General features: G+C 36.1%; 1 protein-coding gene across 1 annotated transcript; it reads left to right on the top strand.

Moving 5' to 3' along the window:
• Window positions 1-9,185: 9,185 nt before the first annotated feature.
• Window positions 9,186-12,359, top strand: LOC127128059 (protein SIEVE ELEMENT OCCLUSION B). Its single transcript, XM_051057312.1, has 7 exons — window positions 9,186-9,470; window positions 9,566-9,670; window positions 9,910-10,358; window positions 10,437-10,543; window positions 10,636-10,778; window positions 10,878-11,369; window positions 11,528-12,359. The coding sequence occupies exons 1-7, from the start codon at window positions 9,255-9,257 to the stop codon at window positions 12,203-12,205; spliced, it is 2,190 nt and encodes a 729-aa protein (XP_050913269.1). The 5' UTR covers window positions 9,186-9,254; the 3' UTR covers window positions 12,206-12,359.
• The last annotated feature ends 339 nt before the right edge of the window (window positions 12,360-12,698 follow it).

Here is a 12,698-nt window from a genome sequence, read left to right as displayed (position 1 = left end):
TGATCTGAAAGAAAAAATGGCGTAGAGCACGAATCTGACCTCAATTTTAACTAACTCCTCACATATAGAAAGATATGAGGAGTCGAATTTTGAGGTATGTCAACTGAGTTGCTTCGATTTGACCTCTAAGAAACTCAATCTTCTTGCCTACATTGGTAGGACTTCATACAACCAAAGAATCAAGATAATTGAGCAAGATTGAGAGAGAATTGAATAAATGAAAATTTCTGGAAAATACCTTCAATGCAGGTCTGGATTTAACTATTCTTGCTTTGGCTCGTACTTGATCTCACTCAGAATGCTTGCAGAAGTAGAATGAAATGCACAAAAGGTCTTGGATCCTTGGAGTTTTGAATCTCAAAACAGTGAGATTCAAACTCAATTTCAAGATGAAATTCTCAGGATTATCCTCTCAAATGAAAGGGTTAGAGGTTTAGGATCAAAGTTGGCGCAAATATTTTTGAATTCTGGGCATATAGAGCTTTATTTATAGCTGGATCAAGTGATAATTGCACCTTCCAAATCTCTTTCCAAAATTGGCAATGGATGATGCATGGGTGCATGGGCGTGTACAGGTCCATGAGATCATTGCTTTAGGTCCATAGATGAGTGTGAGAGAGTCTGAAATCAACTTGGATTGCAAGGCAAGTGTATATGGAAACTTGAAGTTTGATTTTTGCCAAATGATGATGCAATGTTCAAGCCATGCACAACCTATTCAATTCTTGTCCAAAAATGGATGAACTTGGACTTTTTGGAAAGGTTAGATCAAGAGGAACAAATTTCATATTCAACACGTTTCCATTTGAAGCTTGTATCATGATGAATTTTGAAGTGGAAGTTTGGAAATTTCAACATGTTGAAATTTTTTCTAAGTGTCAAGCCATATATCTCAATATTCCACCTTGCTTAACTTTTTATGTGAGCTTCAAATGAGAAAGGTTTCATCATCAAAGTTGTAGATATTTCAAAGACCTTCAAAATGGTCACTAATTTCATGTCATTTGGATTTGAAATGATAGAGGTATGCATTTTTGAAGTTTGGAAAAATCACTTGTTCAATGGTATAAGTTAAAAGTGACCTATAATGTAACCTCATATCACATGCTTATAAAAGTTGAATTAGATCTCACTCCAAACACCAAAGTTGAAGTAGACATCTTGAATTTGGTGGTGCAACTTGGAAATATTTCATCTCATAAAAATTGAGCAAGTTATGGCCTTGGGAAGTTGACATTCAAATTAGGGTTTTGACAAAATGACCTATAATGTTTCAACATAGAAAATGATTTCCAAGCAAACCTAGATATAGGTATCAACACGAAAGTTGTTTGGAATGTCATTTAGAGTACGTTTTCTCTTGGAATCATTTTCATATGGTGAAAATTGTAGGAGATAGGGTCTAGGGAGACCCAGTTTTGATCAGATGAATTCATCTGGCCAACCACCATCAACCAACTTGCTAATCTTCAATTCTCTTGACATTCTAGGCTCATGGTAGATCATATATTCATAAGATACCCAATCAAACTAGGGTTTCCAAGGCAAATCACCCTCACACTCTTGAAGAAAACTTGATAAAAATAACATGTAGAGATCATTGGGACTCATATATAATGCTTGTGACCATCCTTGTATCAATCCATGGTTGTGTTCTTTGTTCATGAGGGTCTCAAACCCTAGATGTGAACTTGATAGATCAATGGGGTCATGCCCTACCTACAAAAGCATTAGGCAAATACAAAGATATATTTTTGGTATTTGGTTAGTGAAAATGATAAAATACAAGTATGATACAATCATATAGTGCTTGGTGATCTCTCCCAAAACAAACCCAATGAAAGAGAGGTAAGGAGGATGCCAAGGTATGATCCCAATGTTAATGCTTATGATGAAATTGCACGAGGGATCTTAGGTTCAAAATTAGGGTGTTACAGCTGCCCCTATTTAAGGACATTCTAACTGAGGAGATGAAGGTTAAAATCTTCATGTCGACTCATTAGAATGGGCTTAAATAACAACCTACAGAAACCAATTTTAGTCCCTAAGAGACCTCATGATGCATATGAATGAATGTAAATGTTAATTCTTTGTGGGGAAATATTGCCACAAAGGAAAAGAAATCAGAAACCGAAAGTTCGCAGGAGTATAATGTATTCCGTAAGGAAAACTCACTGGGGAGACAGAGACTCTGAGGGAAAAAGGAATTATGCGTAGGCTCGGCTACGACTTAAAACTACTAGGGGACTCGAGGAATTCCATACAAAATGGAAAGACTCAGCCGGAGAACAACAACATCTGCAATGGATACGAGTAAGTCAGGATAAAACTGACATACTTGAATCATGCAGGGAAAAGCGATTTCACTAAGGAAATACGCACTCAACTCAACTGGGAAAGAAATAAACTTCAACACAGGAGGAGCAAAAGTATATTATCTACTACCTGTTACTGGGTGAGGAGATAATAAAGATCTAACAGAGAGAATATCCGTCATCGGTTAGGATGAACATATCAAGGATGACTCGCTGGGAACCAACAGAAGGGAGTATTCATTACCGGTTACTAGGTAAGAATAGCCTTGCTGGGAAAAACTGCAAAAAATAGGATTTACAACTACCAGTTACTGGGCAGAAGATCAAGGGTGAGAGTATCCGTCATTGGTTAGGATGAACATATCAAGGATAGACTCAACAGGGAAGAAAAATTGTCATCGGTTAGGATGAACATATCAAGGATAGACTTCCCTGAGAAATGTTAAGGAGGATATCCGTCATCGGTTAACATGAACATATCAAGGATAAACCAACTGAACAAAAAGTTGTAATTACATCTATCGAATGTTGGATAGAATATCGTCAAAGCGAAAACCCGTCATCGGTTAAGATGAACATATCAAGGATTAACTCTGAGAGGGGACAAAAGCAGGATTTACAACTACCGGTTACTCGGTAGAAGACCGCAAAGAGAAGGAAACCTGTCATCGGTTAGGATGAACATATCAAGGATTAACTCTCTGGGAAACAAGAATAGGGATTACAACTACCCTTTTACTAGGTAGAATACCAAAGGTGAGAATATCCGTCATCGGTTAGGATGAACATATCAAGGATAGACTCAGGCAGGGGAAAGAAAGATATCCGTCATCGGTTAGGGTGAACATATCAAGGATATATTTCCTGGGGAATCAGATCCGCTGGGGACTCTACTGATGAAAAAAACACGGATACTTTGCCATGCTTTGGGCAAGAGATAACACACTGCAAACTAAGAATAATATTACTAGTTATTGGGCAATAAACTCTTAGGAGACTCGAAGTATCTATCTAGGTAGGAGCTAGAAAGAAACAGTCAAACAAGACTCAACCCAATGAGGACATAACTCAAGGGGAGTGGTTCCATCCAGATGAACAATTGGGGAGGAAACTGAAATAATAATCATCCACGAGGAAACAACTCAGTGGGGAAAAGGAGAAAGTTTAAAGTCTTTCTGCCTAAAGGGTTGAGGCTCTACAGTTGAGGGAGGACAGACACCAAAATTTGTATGGGGATAAAGTACCGCCATACAGGGAATGTGAATCTCAAACCAACAAGTTAATCAGATATGAAAATATGTAATTATGAAATTATATGAATGTATATATATATATATATATATATATATATATATATATATATATATATATATATATATATAATGATTATGCTGACAAGAATGACCATAAAGGATACAAAGGTGTTGCAAATAAATTGAATAATCGGTACAATCCTCGGTTAATCCACAAAAAATGGAGACAACAACTGGAGAACAGAGAGATCAACAATCCAAAAAACCTCAACCCTAATTGGGGAAGAAGGAGATCTGCTGAGGAAAGAGAAATATCATCGAACTTGTGGGAACTTTTAGGTCAACACCATAAAAATGAGAGTCAACTCTACAGGGAAATAAACTGCTCAAAAACCAGGAGGTAACTCTGACTAGGGAGCAAGTCGAATGGTGATTGGCGGGGAAACCAATGCGCTCTACTAGGGAGATCAACCACTTCTGCTAAAGGAACGCAGACTCCACTGAGGAGGGCAGAAACTATGTCGGGGGAGATAAGCCGCAGGGTATCTGAATCAACGAACTCAGCTAGGGAAAAGGAACAAAGCTCCACTGGGGAATCAAAAACTCCGCCGAGGAATTGAATCAACACAATCGTCTAGGGATACCCGAAGAGTTAACTGCTTGGGGAACCTATGATGTTTCGCATTTAAGGACTTGTTATCCATCGAAATGCTGTTAATATTTCTTTTCAATTGCTTTAGAAAATTCTTGCTTTTATATGTTTTAAGAAAGAGATTTTGAAAAAAATTTAAATTTTCAAAATGATCATAATAAATTTTAAACTATTGGCTGAAATAAATAAGAGTAGAAACAATTGGATAAAAGCTCAACTTTATTTGATAGAATGGTAGTCTGTAAATGAAAAGACTCCATCGATATTTACAAAGATGAAAATGGTAATTTACATGGAAAAGGGTTACATTGAATACAAATGATCCTTAATCCTTCTACCAACTCTTGATATCCGCTGTGCTCTTGACCGCTGTCGGGGTGATGAATTGATGTCAACCCTTGTGCTCAATCAAGTCTTTAAAACACTGAAGATCAGCAGAATGCAGTTACTTGCCATAATCCCTAATTTTTGCATAAGTTGCCCTAAGGTGGGGTACTTAACTTATCGGGAAATCTTTCTATTTTATGTCTCTAATTTTTTCCTGGATCGCCCTTTCGAGTTTTCAATCCACCGAGACGCTCATTTTTTCCTAAGCCGCCCTTTCGGGTTTTCAACTTAGCGAGTTATTCTTTTCTTTTTAGGCGAAGTATTTCTTGACTGCATCTGCGTTCACAGGACGAGTGAACTCTTCACCATCCATAGTTGTAAGAATCAATGCGCCGCCTGAAAAGGCTCTCTTAACAACATATGGGCCTTCATAATTAGGAGTCCATTTTCCCCTTTAATCTAGTTTGGACGATAAAATCTTTTTGAGCACAAGGTCACCTTCTCTGAACACACGAGGTCTGACCTTCTTATCAAAAGCTTTCTTCATCCTTTGCTGATATAACTAACCATGACACATGGTAGTTAATCTCTTCTCTTTAATCAAATTCAGTTGGTCAAACCTGGTCTAACACCATTCAGCCTCAGTCAACTTGGCTTTCATAAGTACACACAATGAAGGACTCTCAACCTCTACGGGGAGCACTGCTTCCTTACCATACATAAGAGAGAAAGGGGTTGCCCCCGTTGAAGTAGGAATGGTTGTACGATACCCATGCAAAACAAATGGGAGCATCTCATGCCAATCCTTGTATGTGACAACCATCTTCTGAATAATCTTCTGGATGTTCTTGTTTGCAGCTTCAACAACCCCATTCATCTTGGGTCTGTAGGGAGAAGAATTATGATGTGCAATCTTGAAGTCTTTACAAAGAGCTTCCACCATATTGTTATTCAAGCTCAATCCATTATCAGTAATGATCTTGCTTGGCACATCATAACGGCATATGATCCGATTCTTGATAAACCTTACAACAACTTGCTTGGTTTCATTTGCATACGATGCCGCTTTAAACCATTTTGTGAAGTAGTCAATTGCCATAAAAATGAAACGATGTCCATTCGAAGCTTTGGGTTCAATCATCTCAATCATATCAGTTCCCCACATGGAGAAGGGCCATGGGGAAGAGATAACATTCAATAGTGTCGGAGGAACATGAATCTTATCAGCATAAATTTGACACTTGTCGGAGGAACAACTTTCATGTTCAACACTTTTCCATTTTAAGCTTGTATCATGATGAATTTTGAAGTGGAAGTTTGGAAATTTCAACATGTTGAAATTTTTTCTAAGTGTCAAGCCATATATCTCAATATTCCACCTTGCTTAACTTTTTATGTGAGCTTCAAATGAGAAAGGTGTCATCATCAAAGTTGTAGATATTTCAAAGACCTTCAAAATGGTCACTAATTTCATGTCATTTGGATTGGAAATGATAGAGTTATGCATTTTTGAAGTTTGGAAAAATCACTTGTTCAATGGTATAAGTTAAAAGTGACCTATAATGTAACCTCATATCACATGCTCATAAAAGTTGAATTAGCTCTCACTCCAAACACCAAAGTTGAAGTAGACTTCTTGAATTTGGTTGTGCAACTTGGAAATATTTCATCTCATAAAAATTGAGCAAGTTATGGCCTTGGGAAGTTGATATTCAAATTAGGGTTTTGACAAAATGACCTATAATGTTTCAACATAGAAAATGATTTCCAAGCAAACCTAGATATAGGTATCAACACGAAAGTTGTTTGGAATGTCATTTAGAGTACGTTTTCTCTTGGAATCATTTTCATATGGTGAAAATTGTAGGAGATAGGGTCTAGGGAGACCCAGTTTTGATCAGATGAATTCATCTGGCCAACCACCATCAACCAACTTGCTAATATTCAATTTTCTTGACTTTCTAGGCTCATGGTAGATCATATATTCATAAGATGATGAATTTTTAAGTGTCCCTTGAGAAATTTGATCAATTGGTGAGATAGCTTGTTGGAGAACTTACTCAAGATACCCAATCAAACTAGGGTTTCCAAGGCAAATCACCCTCAAACTCTTGAAGAAAACTTGATCAAAATAACATGTAGAGATCATTGGGACTCATATATGATGCTTGTGACCATCCTTGTATCAATCCATGGTTGTGTTCTTTGTTCATGAGGGTCTCAAACCCTAGATGTGAACTTGATAGATCAATGGGGTCATGCCCTACCTACAAAAGCATTAGGCAAATACAAAGACATATTTTTGGTATTTGGTTAGTGAAAATAATAAAATACAAGTATGATACAATCGTATAGTTCTTGATGATCTCTCCCAAAATAAACTAATGAAAGAGAGGTAAGGAGGATGCCAAGGTATGATCCCAATGCTAATGCTTATGATGAAATTGCATGAGGGATCTTAGGATCAAAATTGGGGTTTACAATTAGCAATGCTTTCCTTCATGGAGATTTAGATGAAGATGTCTATATGAAACCTCCACAAGGCTATAAAACTACATATCCTAACATGGTGTGCCGGTTGAAGAAGTCATTGTACGGGTTACGCCAAGCCTCTCGAAACTGGTATTCCAAATTATCAAAAGCTTTGATTGACTATGGTTTCCAGGAGAGCCATGCTGATCACAACCTCTTCACGTACACCAAACCATCCATTTGCATAAATGTCGTCGTTTACATTGATAACTTAATCATTATTGGAAACCATGAAGAAGCTTGTTCTAAATTCAAGCACTACTTGAGTCAATGTTTTCATATGAAAGATCTTGGAAAACATAAGTACTTCCTTAGTATCGAACTAGCACACGACCAAGAAGGCTTATTTATCTGCCAACGAAAATATACACTTGATATTTTCACTGAATGTGGCATGCTTGGTTCCAAGCCTTCCCCATTCCCCATGGAGGCCAATCACAAACTTGCCTTGGCTAATGGACCATCCTACTCTGATCCTTTAAAATATAGACGACTCATTGGTCGCCTCATTTACCTCACAATCATAAGGACATAATTAACATACTTTGTCCATGTGTTGAGCCACTTCATGCAAACACCCGTCCAAGATCATTGGGACGCAACCATGAAAGTCCTTCAATACCTTAAATCCTCCCCAGGTTAAGGCATCGTATTACCTAAAAACAATGACCTCCAACTGGTTGTCTTTTGTGATTCAGATAGGGCATCATGTCCCATAACACGAAAATCTACATCAGGATATTTGATGACACTTGGAAACGCCCTCATTTCATGGAAAATAAAGAAACAAGTGACCATCTCTCGTTCCTCTAGTGAAGTTGAATATAGAGTCACGACACATGCTACAAGTGAAATTATTTGGTTTCTCAACTTAATAAATACTCTTCAAGTCCCTTGCACACATCCTACTCCATTATTTTGTGATAATCAAACAGACATTCACTTAGCCGTCAATCTTGTCTTCCACGAAAGAACTAAACACATTGAAGTTGATTGCCATTTCATCAGAGATCATATCCAATCAGGAACCATCACTACGACTCATGTTTCAACTCAGCATCAATAAGCTGACTTATTCACCAAATCTTTAGGAGCTAAGATTTTTCATGACTTCTTGTCCAAGTTAGGATATCATAATCCTTACTCTCCAACTAGAGGGGGAGTATTAGAGATAAGATTCATCATAATCACTTTTATAGGCTATTATTTAGACTGTTATTTCTTTTCCCCTTTTATCTCTAATGTTAGTTAGTTTGTTACTATTTCTTAGGTCAAATAGCTTATATAAACCGCCAATTGTAACCTTTATTTGATGAGAAACATAGATGAATAAATCTCTATAATTAATCTTTAATAATATATATATATATATATATATATATATATATATATATATATATATATATATATATATATTATATATATATATATATATATATATATATATATATATATATATATATATATATATATATATATATATATATATATATATATATATATATAATATATATATATATATATATATATATATATATATATATATATATAACATTATTATTATCATCATTTGAAGTTTAGTTGTTATGCATCGGCAATTTAGTGTCATTTGAAGTTTAGTTGTTATGCATTGTAAAAATACTTTAAATCTATGTGTGTATCAGTTAAATCATATTATTTAATTCTATTTATGATTAAGATAATATAATTTTACAATAAAGCAAAGCATCATCTTTTATTTGTCTTTTCTATGTTTCAAATCTGGCACAAGTATTCTCAACTGAAGTTGCAAGTAAAAAATAGAATCAAACTGAAAGAGACATCACACAAGCTGTCTTCAATACATTTCCTGTTAATTACCACAATTTGAATCCAATTGTCTCTCGTTTGACGAACACTTAAGCTTAATTAAAAGCAAAACTGATTAACTCATAGCTGTACAATAATCTTTTATGGTAGCTTCCCAAGTATTAAAGGCATAGATGTAGACAAGATTTATATTCCAAGAACTTAATTATAGATAAAGAAAGGAAGTTGATTCATCTCAACTTTATTCCTTTTTTAGTATTATATTTACACCTATCACATTCCATTAAAAAAATACAACTTCACTATCACTATCATCTCAATCCTAGACCTTTTAACCCTCACTTTCATTTTTGTTTGTTGGTCACAATGACTAGTATAGGCAAGTTGGGTGCCATGCAGCAACTGATGAAAGGTGGAAAAATGATGCCAGCAAATGTAATATCTGATGATAGTATTTTGGTGAAGAAAATAGTTTCAGATCATAATCCTGAAGGACTTGATTATGATGTTAAGCCACTTCTAAATATTGTTGAAGATATTCTTAGACGTTCAACCCTCACCAGTTCTGAACATTCTTCAGTGGTATATCATTCTAATGTCTAAAATATTTTAGTTACTTCAATTCCAAGTAAACTAAGTTTTCGATTTTCATGTGACTAATTTTAAGTTTCTTTCAGGGTGAACTTTCAAATATTGATCACGTCGAAGACAGAAATAACCTTCCTGCTTACACAAACATGCTCGAGGCTTTGTCTGTTAAGATTGATCGAATTTCTTGCGAGGTTATAAAAAAATTACATAAAAAATCTAAAAGAAGATCTTTGCGGGGTTAAATATGTTACCACTTATTTAACCCCACAGAGATCACCATCGATAGTATACTTTGATGTCACTATTAAAAATATCATATTAAGTTGCTTAACATTTTGAGTTCTTAATTTTGCTGCTGGAGCATCATCTGCATGCATGTTTTTCCATGAATACAACAAATTAACACTACAGGTGCAACATGAAATTTCAGATATCCTACAAGATTCTTTCTGGTGTAGATGCACACTCCACAACAGTTTCAATATTTGAGATGCTAACAATCTACAAATGGGATGTAAAGTTAGTCCTAGCCTTAGCTGCATTTGCTCTCAACTATGGTGAATTCTGGCTTCTTGCTCATATTCACGACACAAACCAACTCGCAAAATCAATGGCGATTCTCAAGCAGTTACCTGGAATCATGCAGCATTCGACCTCGCTAAAACCACGATTCGATACACTTAATGATCTAGTAAATGTCATATTGGAGGTTACCAAGTGTGTCATAGAGTTCAATGATCTTCCAGTTCATTACATTTCACAAGATGTATCGGCCTATAACGTTGCCGCTAATCATATCCCAGTTGCTGCATATTGGTGTCTTAGAAGTATTGTGGCTTGCGCTGCTCAGATTACAAGCCTCACTACACTTGGTTATGAGTATGTTTTTTCCAGTCATTTCTCATGATTTTTGAAAATTTACAAGCACAAACAAATGATATAAAAACACTGTTTCAGAATCTTCACCTCTAATGATGCTTGGGAGCTTTCTACATTGGCTTTCAAGCTCAAAAGTATTGTGGACCATCTCAAAAATCAACTTAGTATCTGCCGCAAACACATTGGTAAGCCACTTAAGTCTTATATTCAAATGGAACCATACAGCGCATATAAATATATATTGACAGATAAATAAAAATATGACACTTGAATGCAGATGACGAAATGGATGCTGAAGCTTATAAAATGCTCCGTGAATTATTTTCGAGACCACACACTGACAACATGAAGATCATCAAGGCTTTAATTTATTCACAGGAAGACATTTTGCCTCTATACGACGGTGTTTCAAAGAAAAGGGTTTGGTTTTCTAACACTAACAACACTTACATGATATATTATTAGTAGAAGCTGATGATACTAATACTGATATGATTGATTGATGCAAAAACAAAACAGGCTAGCCTTGAGGCACTTAGGAGGAAGAATGTGTTACTTCTTTTTTCAGGTCTCGAGTTTTCAACGGACGAGCTTCTAATACTCGAACAGATCTACAACGAATCGAAGGCGCACACAAAGAGACAGGACAATAGATATGAGTTAGTTTGGATCCCAATTGTGGACCAAACATCTGAATGGACAGACCAAAAGCAAATTCAATTTGAGAGTCTGAGAGATAGTATGCCATGGTACTCGGTGTATCATCCTTCACTGATAAGCAAGGCGGTTATTTGGTTCATTCAGAGTGAATGGAAATACAAAAATAAGCCAATTCTTGTGGTTTTGGATGCTCAAGGTAGGGTTGCTTGCCCTAATGCTATTCACATGATGTGGATTTGGGGAAGTGCTGCTTTTCCTTTTACAAGTTCTAAAGAAGAAAATCTTTGGAAGGATGAGACTTGGAGACTTGAACTTCTTGTGGATGGCATTGACTCTGAAATATTGAACTGGGTAAGCTTATAATCTATCAATCTAAAAATCTCTTTCTATTCCTTTTTGGTACACCTGGGACTGAAAACCTGTGCTCCTTTCAAGGTCTCAGGTTCGGATTGACCCTATTACAAATACTATTTTAAAACGAATCAATTTTGAAATTTATGATTGGACAGATTAAGGAAGGAAAATACATTTTCTTGTATGGAGGAGATGATCCCGAATGGGTGAGGAGATTCGTGAAAGAGGCCCGAAAAGTAGCACAGGCGACACAAACACCGTTAGAGATGGTATATGTAGGACAAAGCAACAAGAGAGATCAAGTACAAAGAGTATTCGACACCATAATCCGCGAAAAGCTCTATACTCACAGCTGGTCAGAACAAAGCATGATATGGTTCTTCTGGACGCGTCTCCAAAGCATGCTCTTTTCGAAAATCCAACTGAAGCAAGTCGATGACAATGACATCGTGATGCAAGAAATCAAAAAGCTTCTTAGCTACGACAAACAAGGCGGGTGGATCGTTCTAGCAAAGGGATCAAGAATTGTGGTGAACGGACATGCTGCAACTGGTTTACAAGCTTTGGCTGAGTATGATCTTATGTGGAAAGAACAAGCTGCAAATGATGGGTTTGAAACAGCTTATAAGGATCATTATGGGAAGCTTCATTCAGTTGCTAACCCTTGTTGTAGATTCGAGTTTTCACATTCAATGGGAAGGATACCGGATAGACTCACGTGCCCGGAGTGTCGCCGGAATATGCATGTGCTTACTACTTTTCAGTGCTGCCATGATGATAATGTTGAGGAAGATTTTTTTGTTAGCAGTGTTTCTCCTCCAACTACTATTTAATTCATCATTTGATGTTTTGTTCATGTTTGCTTATGGTTCTATGCAGTTAATTGCATAGTCCTCAATGTTTGTGTGTGTGTTTTTATCATGGATTGATGTAATAAATCTGTTCTACTGTTGTAATAAAATTTCTGTGGCAATTAAGCTTTGTGAATTATCTGTTATACTATTCAATGCATTAGTTTTACTCTTTTTTTTCAGTGACTCTTAATGTAATATTAGGATCATATCTGGAGTTATAATGTTATATTTATAAAATCAATCAATCTCTTGCACATTTAGAAATCTAATTTAATTACCTACAAACAACAAGGTTATGTGAAAATCTAATTGATTCTGTTAAATTGTAATTTTTTGTGTCGAAGTAGGTAGTACTCGACAGAAACAAGGATGTGTCGAAATATGTAGTGTGCGTCGAGTTGTATTAGATGTCGAAGTGTCGAAACAGGTTGCTTGACACATGATTTTGACTTAGACCAAAGTATTTTGGACC

The sequence above is a fragment of the Lathyrus oleraceus genome, chromosome 3 (assembly GCF_024323335.1).
Source record: "Lathyrus oleraceus cultivar Zhongwan6 chromosome 3, CAAS_Psat_ZW6_1.0, whole genome shotgun sequence".
Taxonomy (NCBI): Eukaryota; Viridiplantae; Streptophyta; class Magnoliopsida; order Fabales; family Fabaceae; genus Lathyrus; species Lathyrus oleraceus.
The sequence above is the reverse complement of the archived record's forward strand: the minus strand, read 5'-3'. Positions and strand labels throughout refer to the sequence as shown.

Bases quoted from the DNA above. Each gene is read 5' to 3' on its own strand.
- LOC127128059 (XM_051057312.1), top strand. From the start codon at position 9,255: ATGACTAGTATAGGCAAGTTGGGTGCCATGCAGCAACTGATGAAAGGT. The intron at 9,671-9,909 runs GTTATAAAAAAA...ATGAAATTTCAG, and splicing joins TTGATCGAATTTCTTGCGAG to ATATCCTACAAGATTCTTTC. The intron at 10,359-10,436 runs GTATGTTTTTTC...ACACTGTTTCAG, and splicing joins CTCACTACACTTGGTTATGA to AATCTTCACCTCTAATGATG.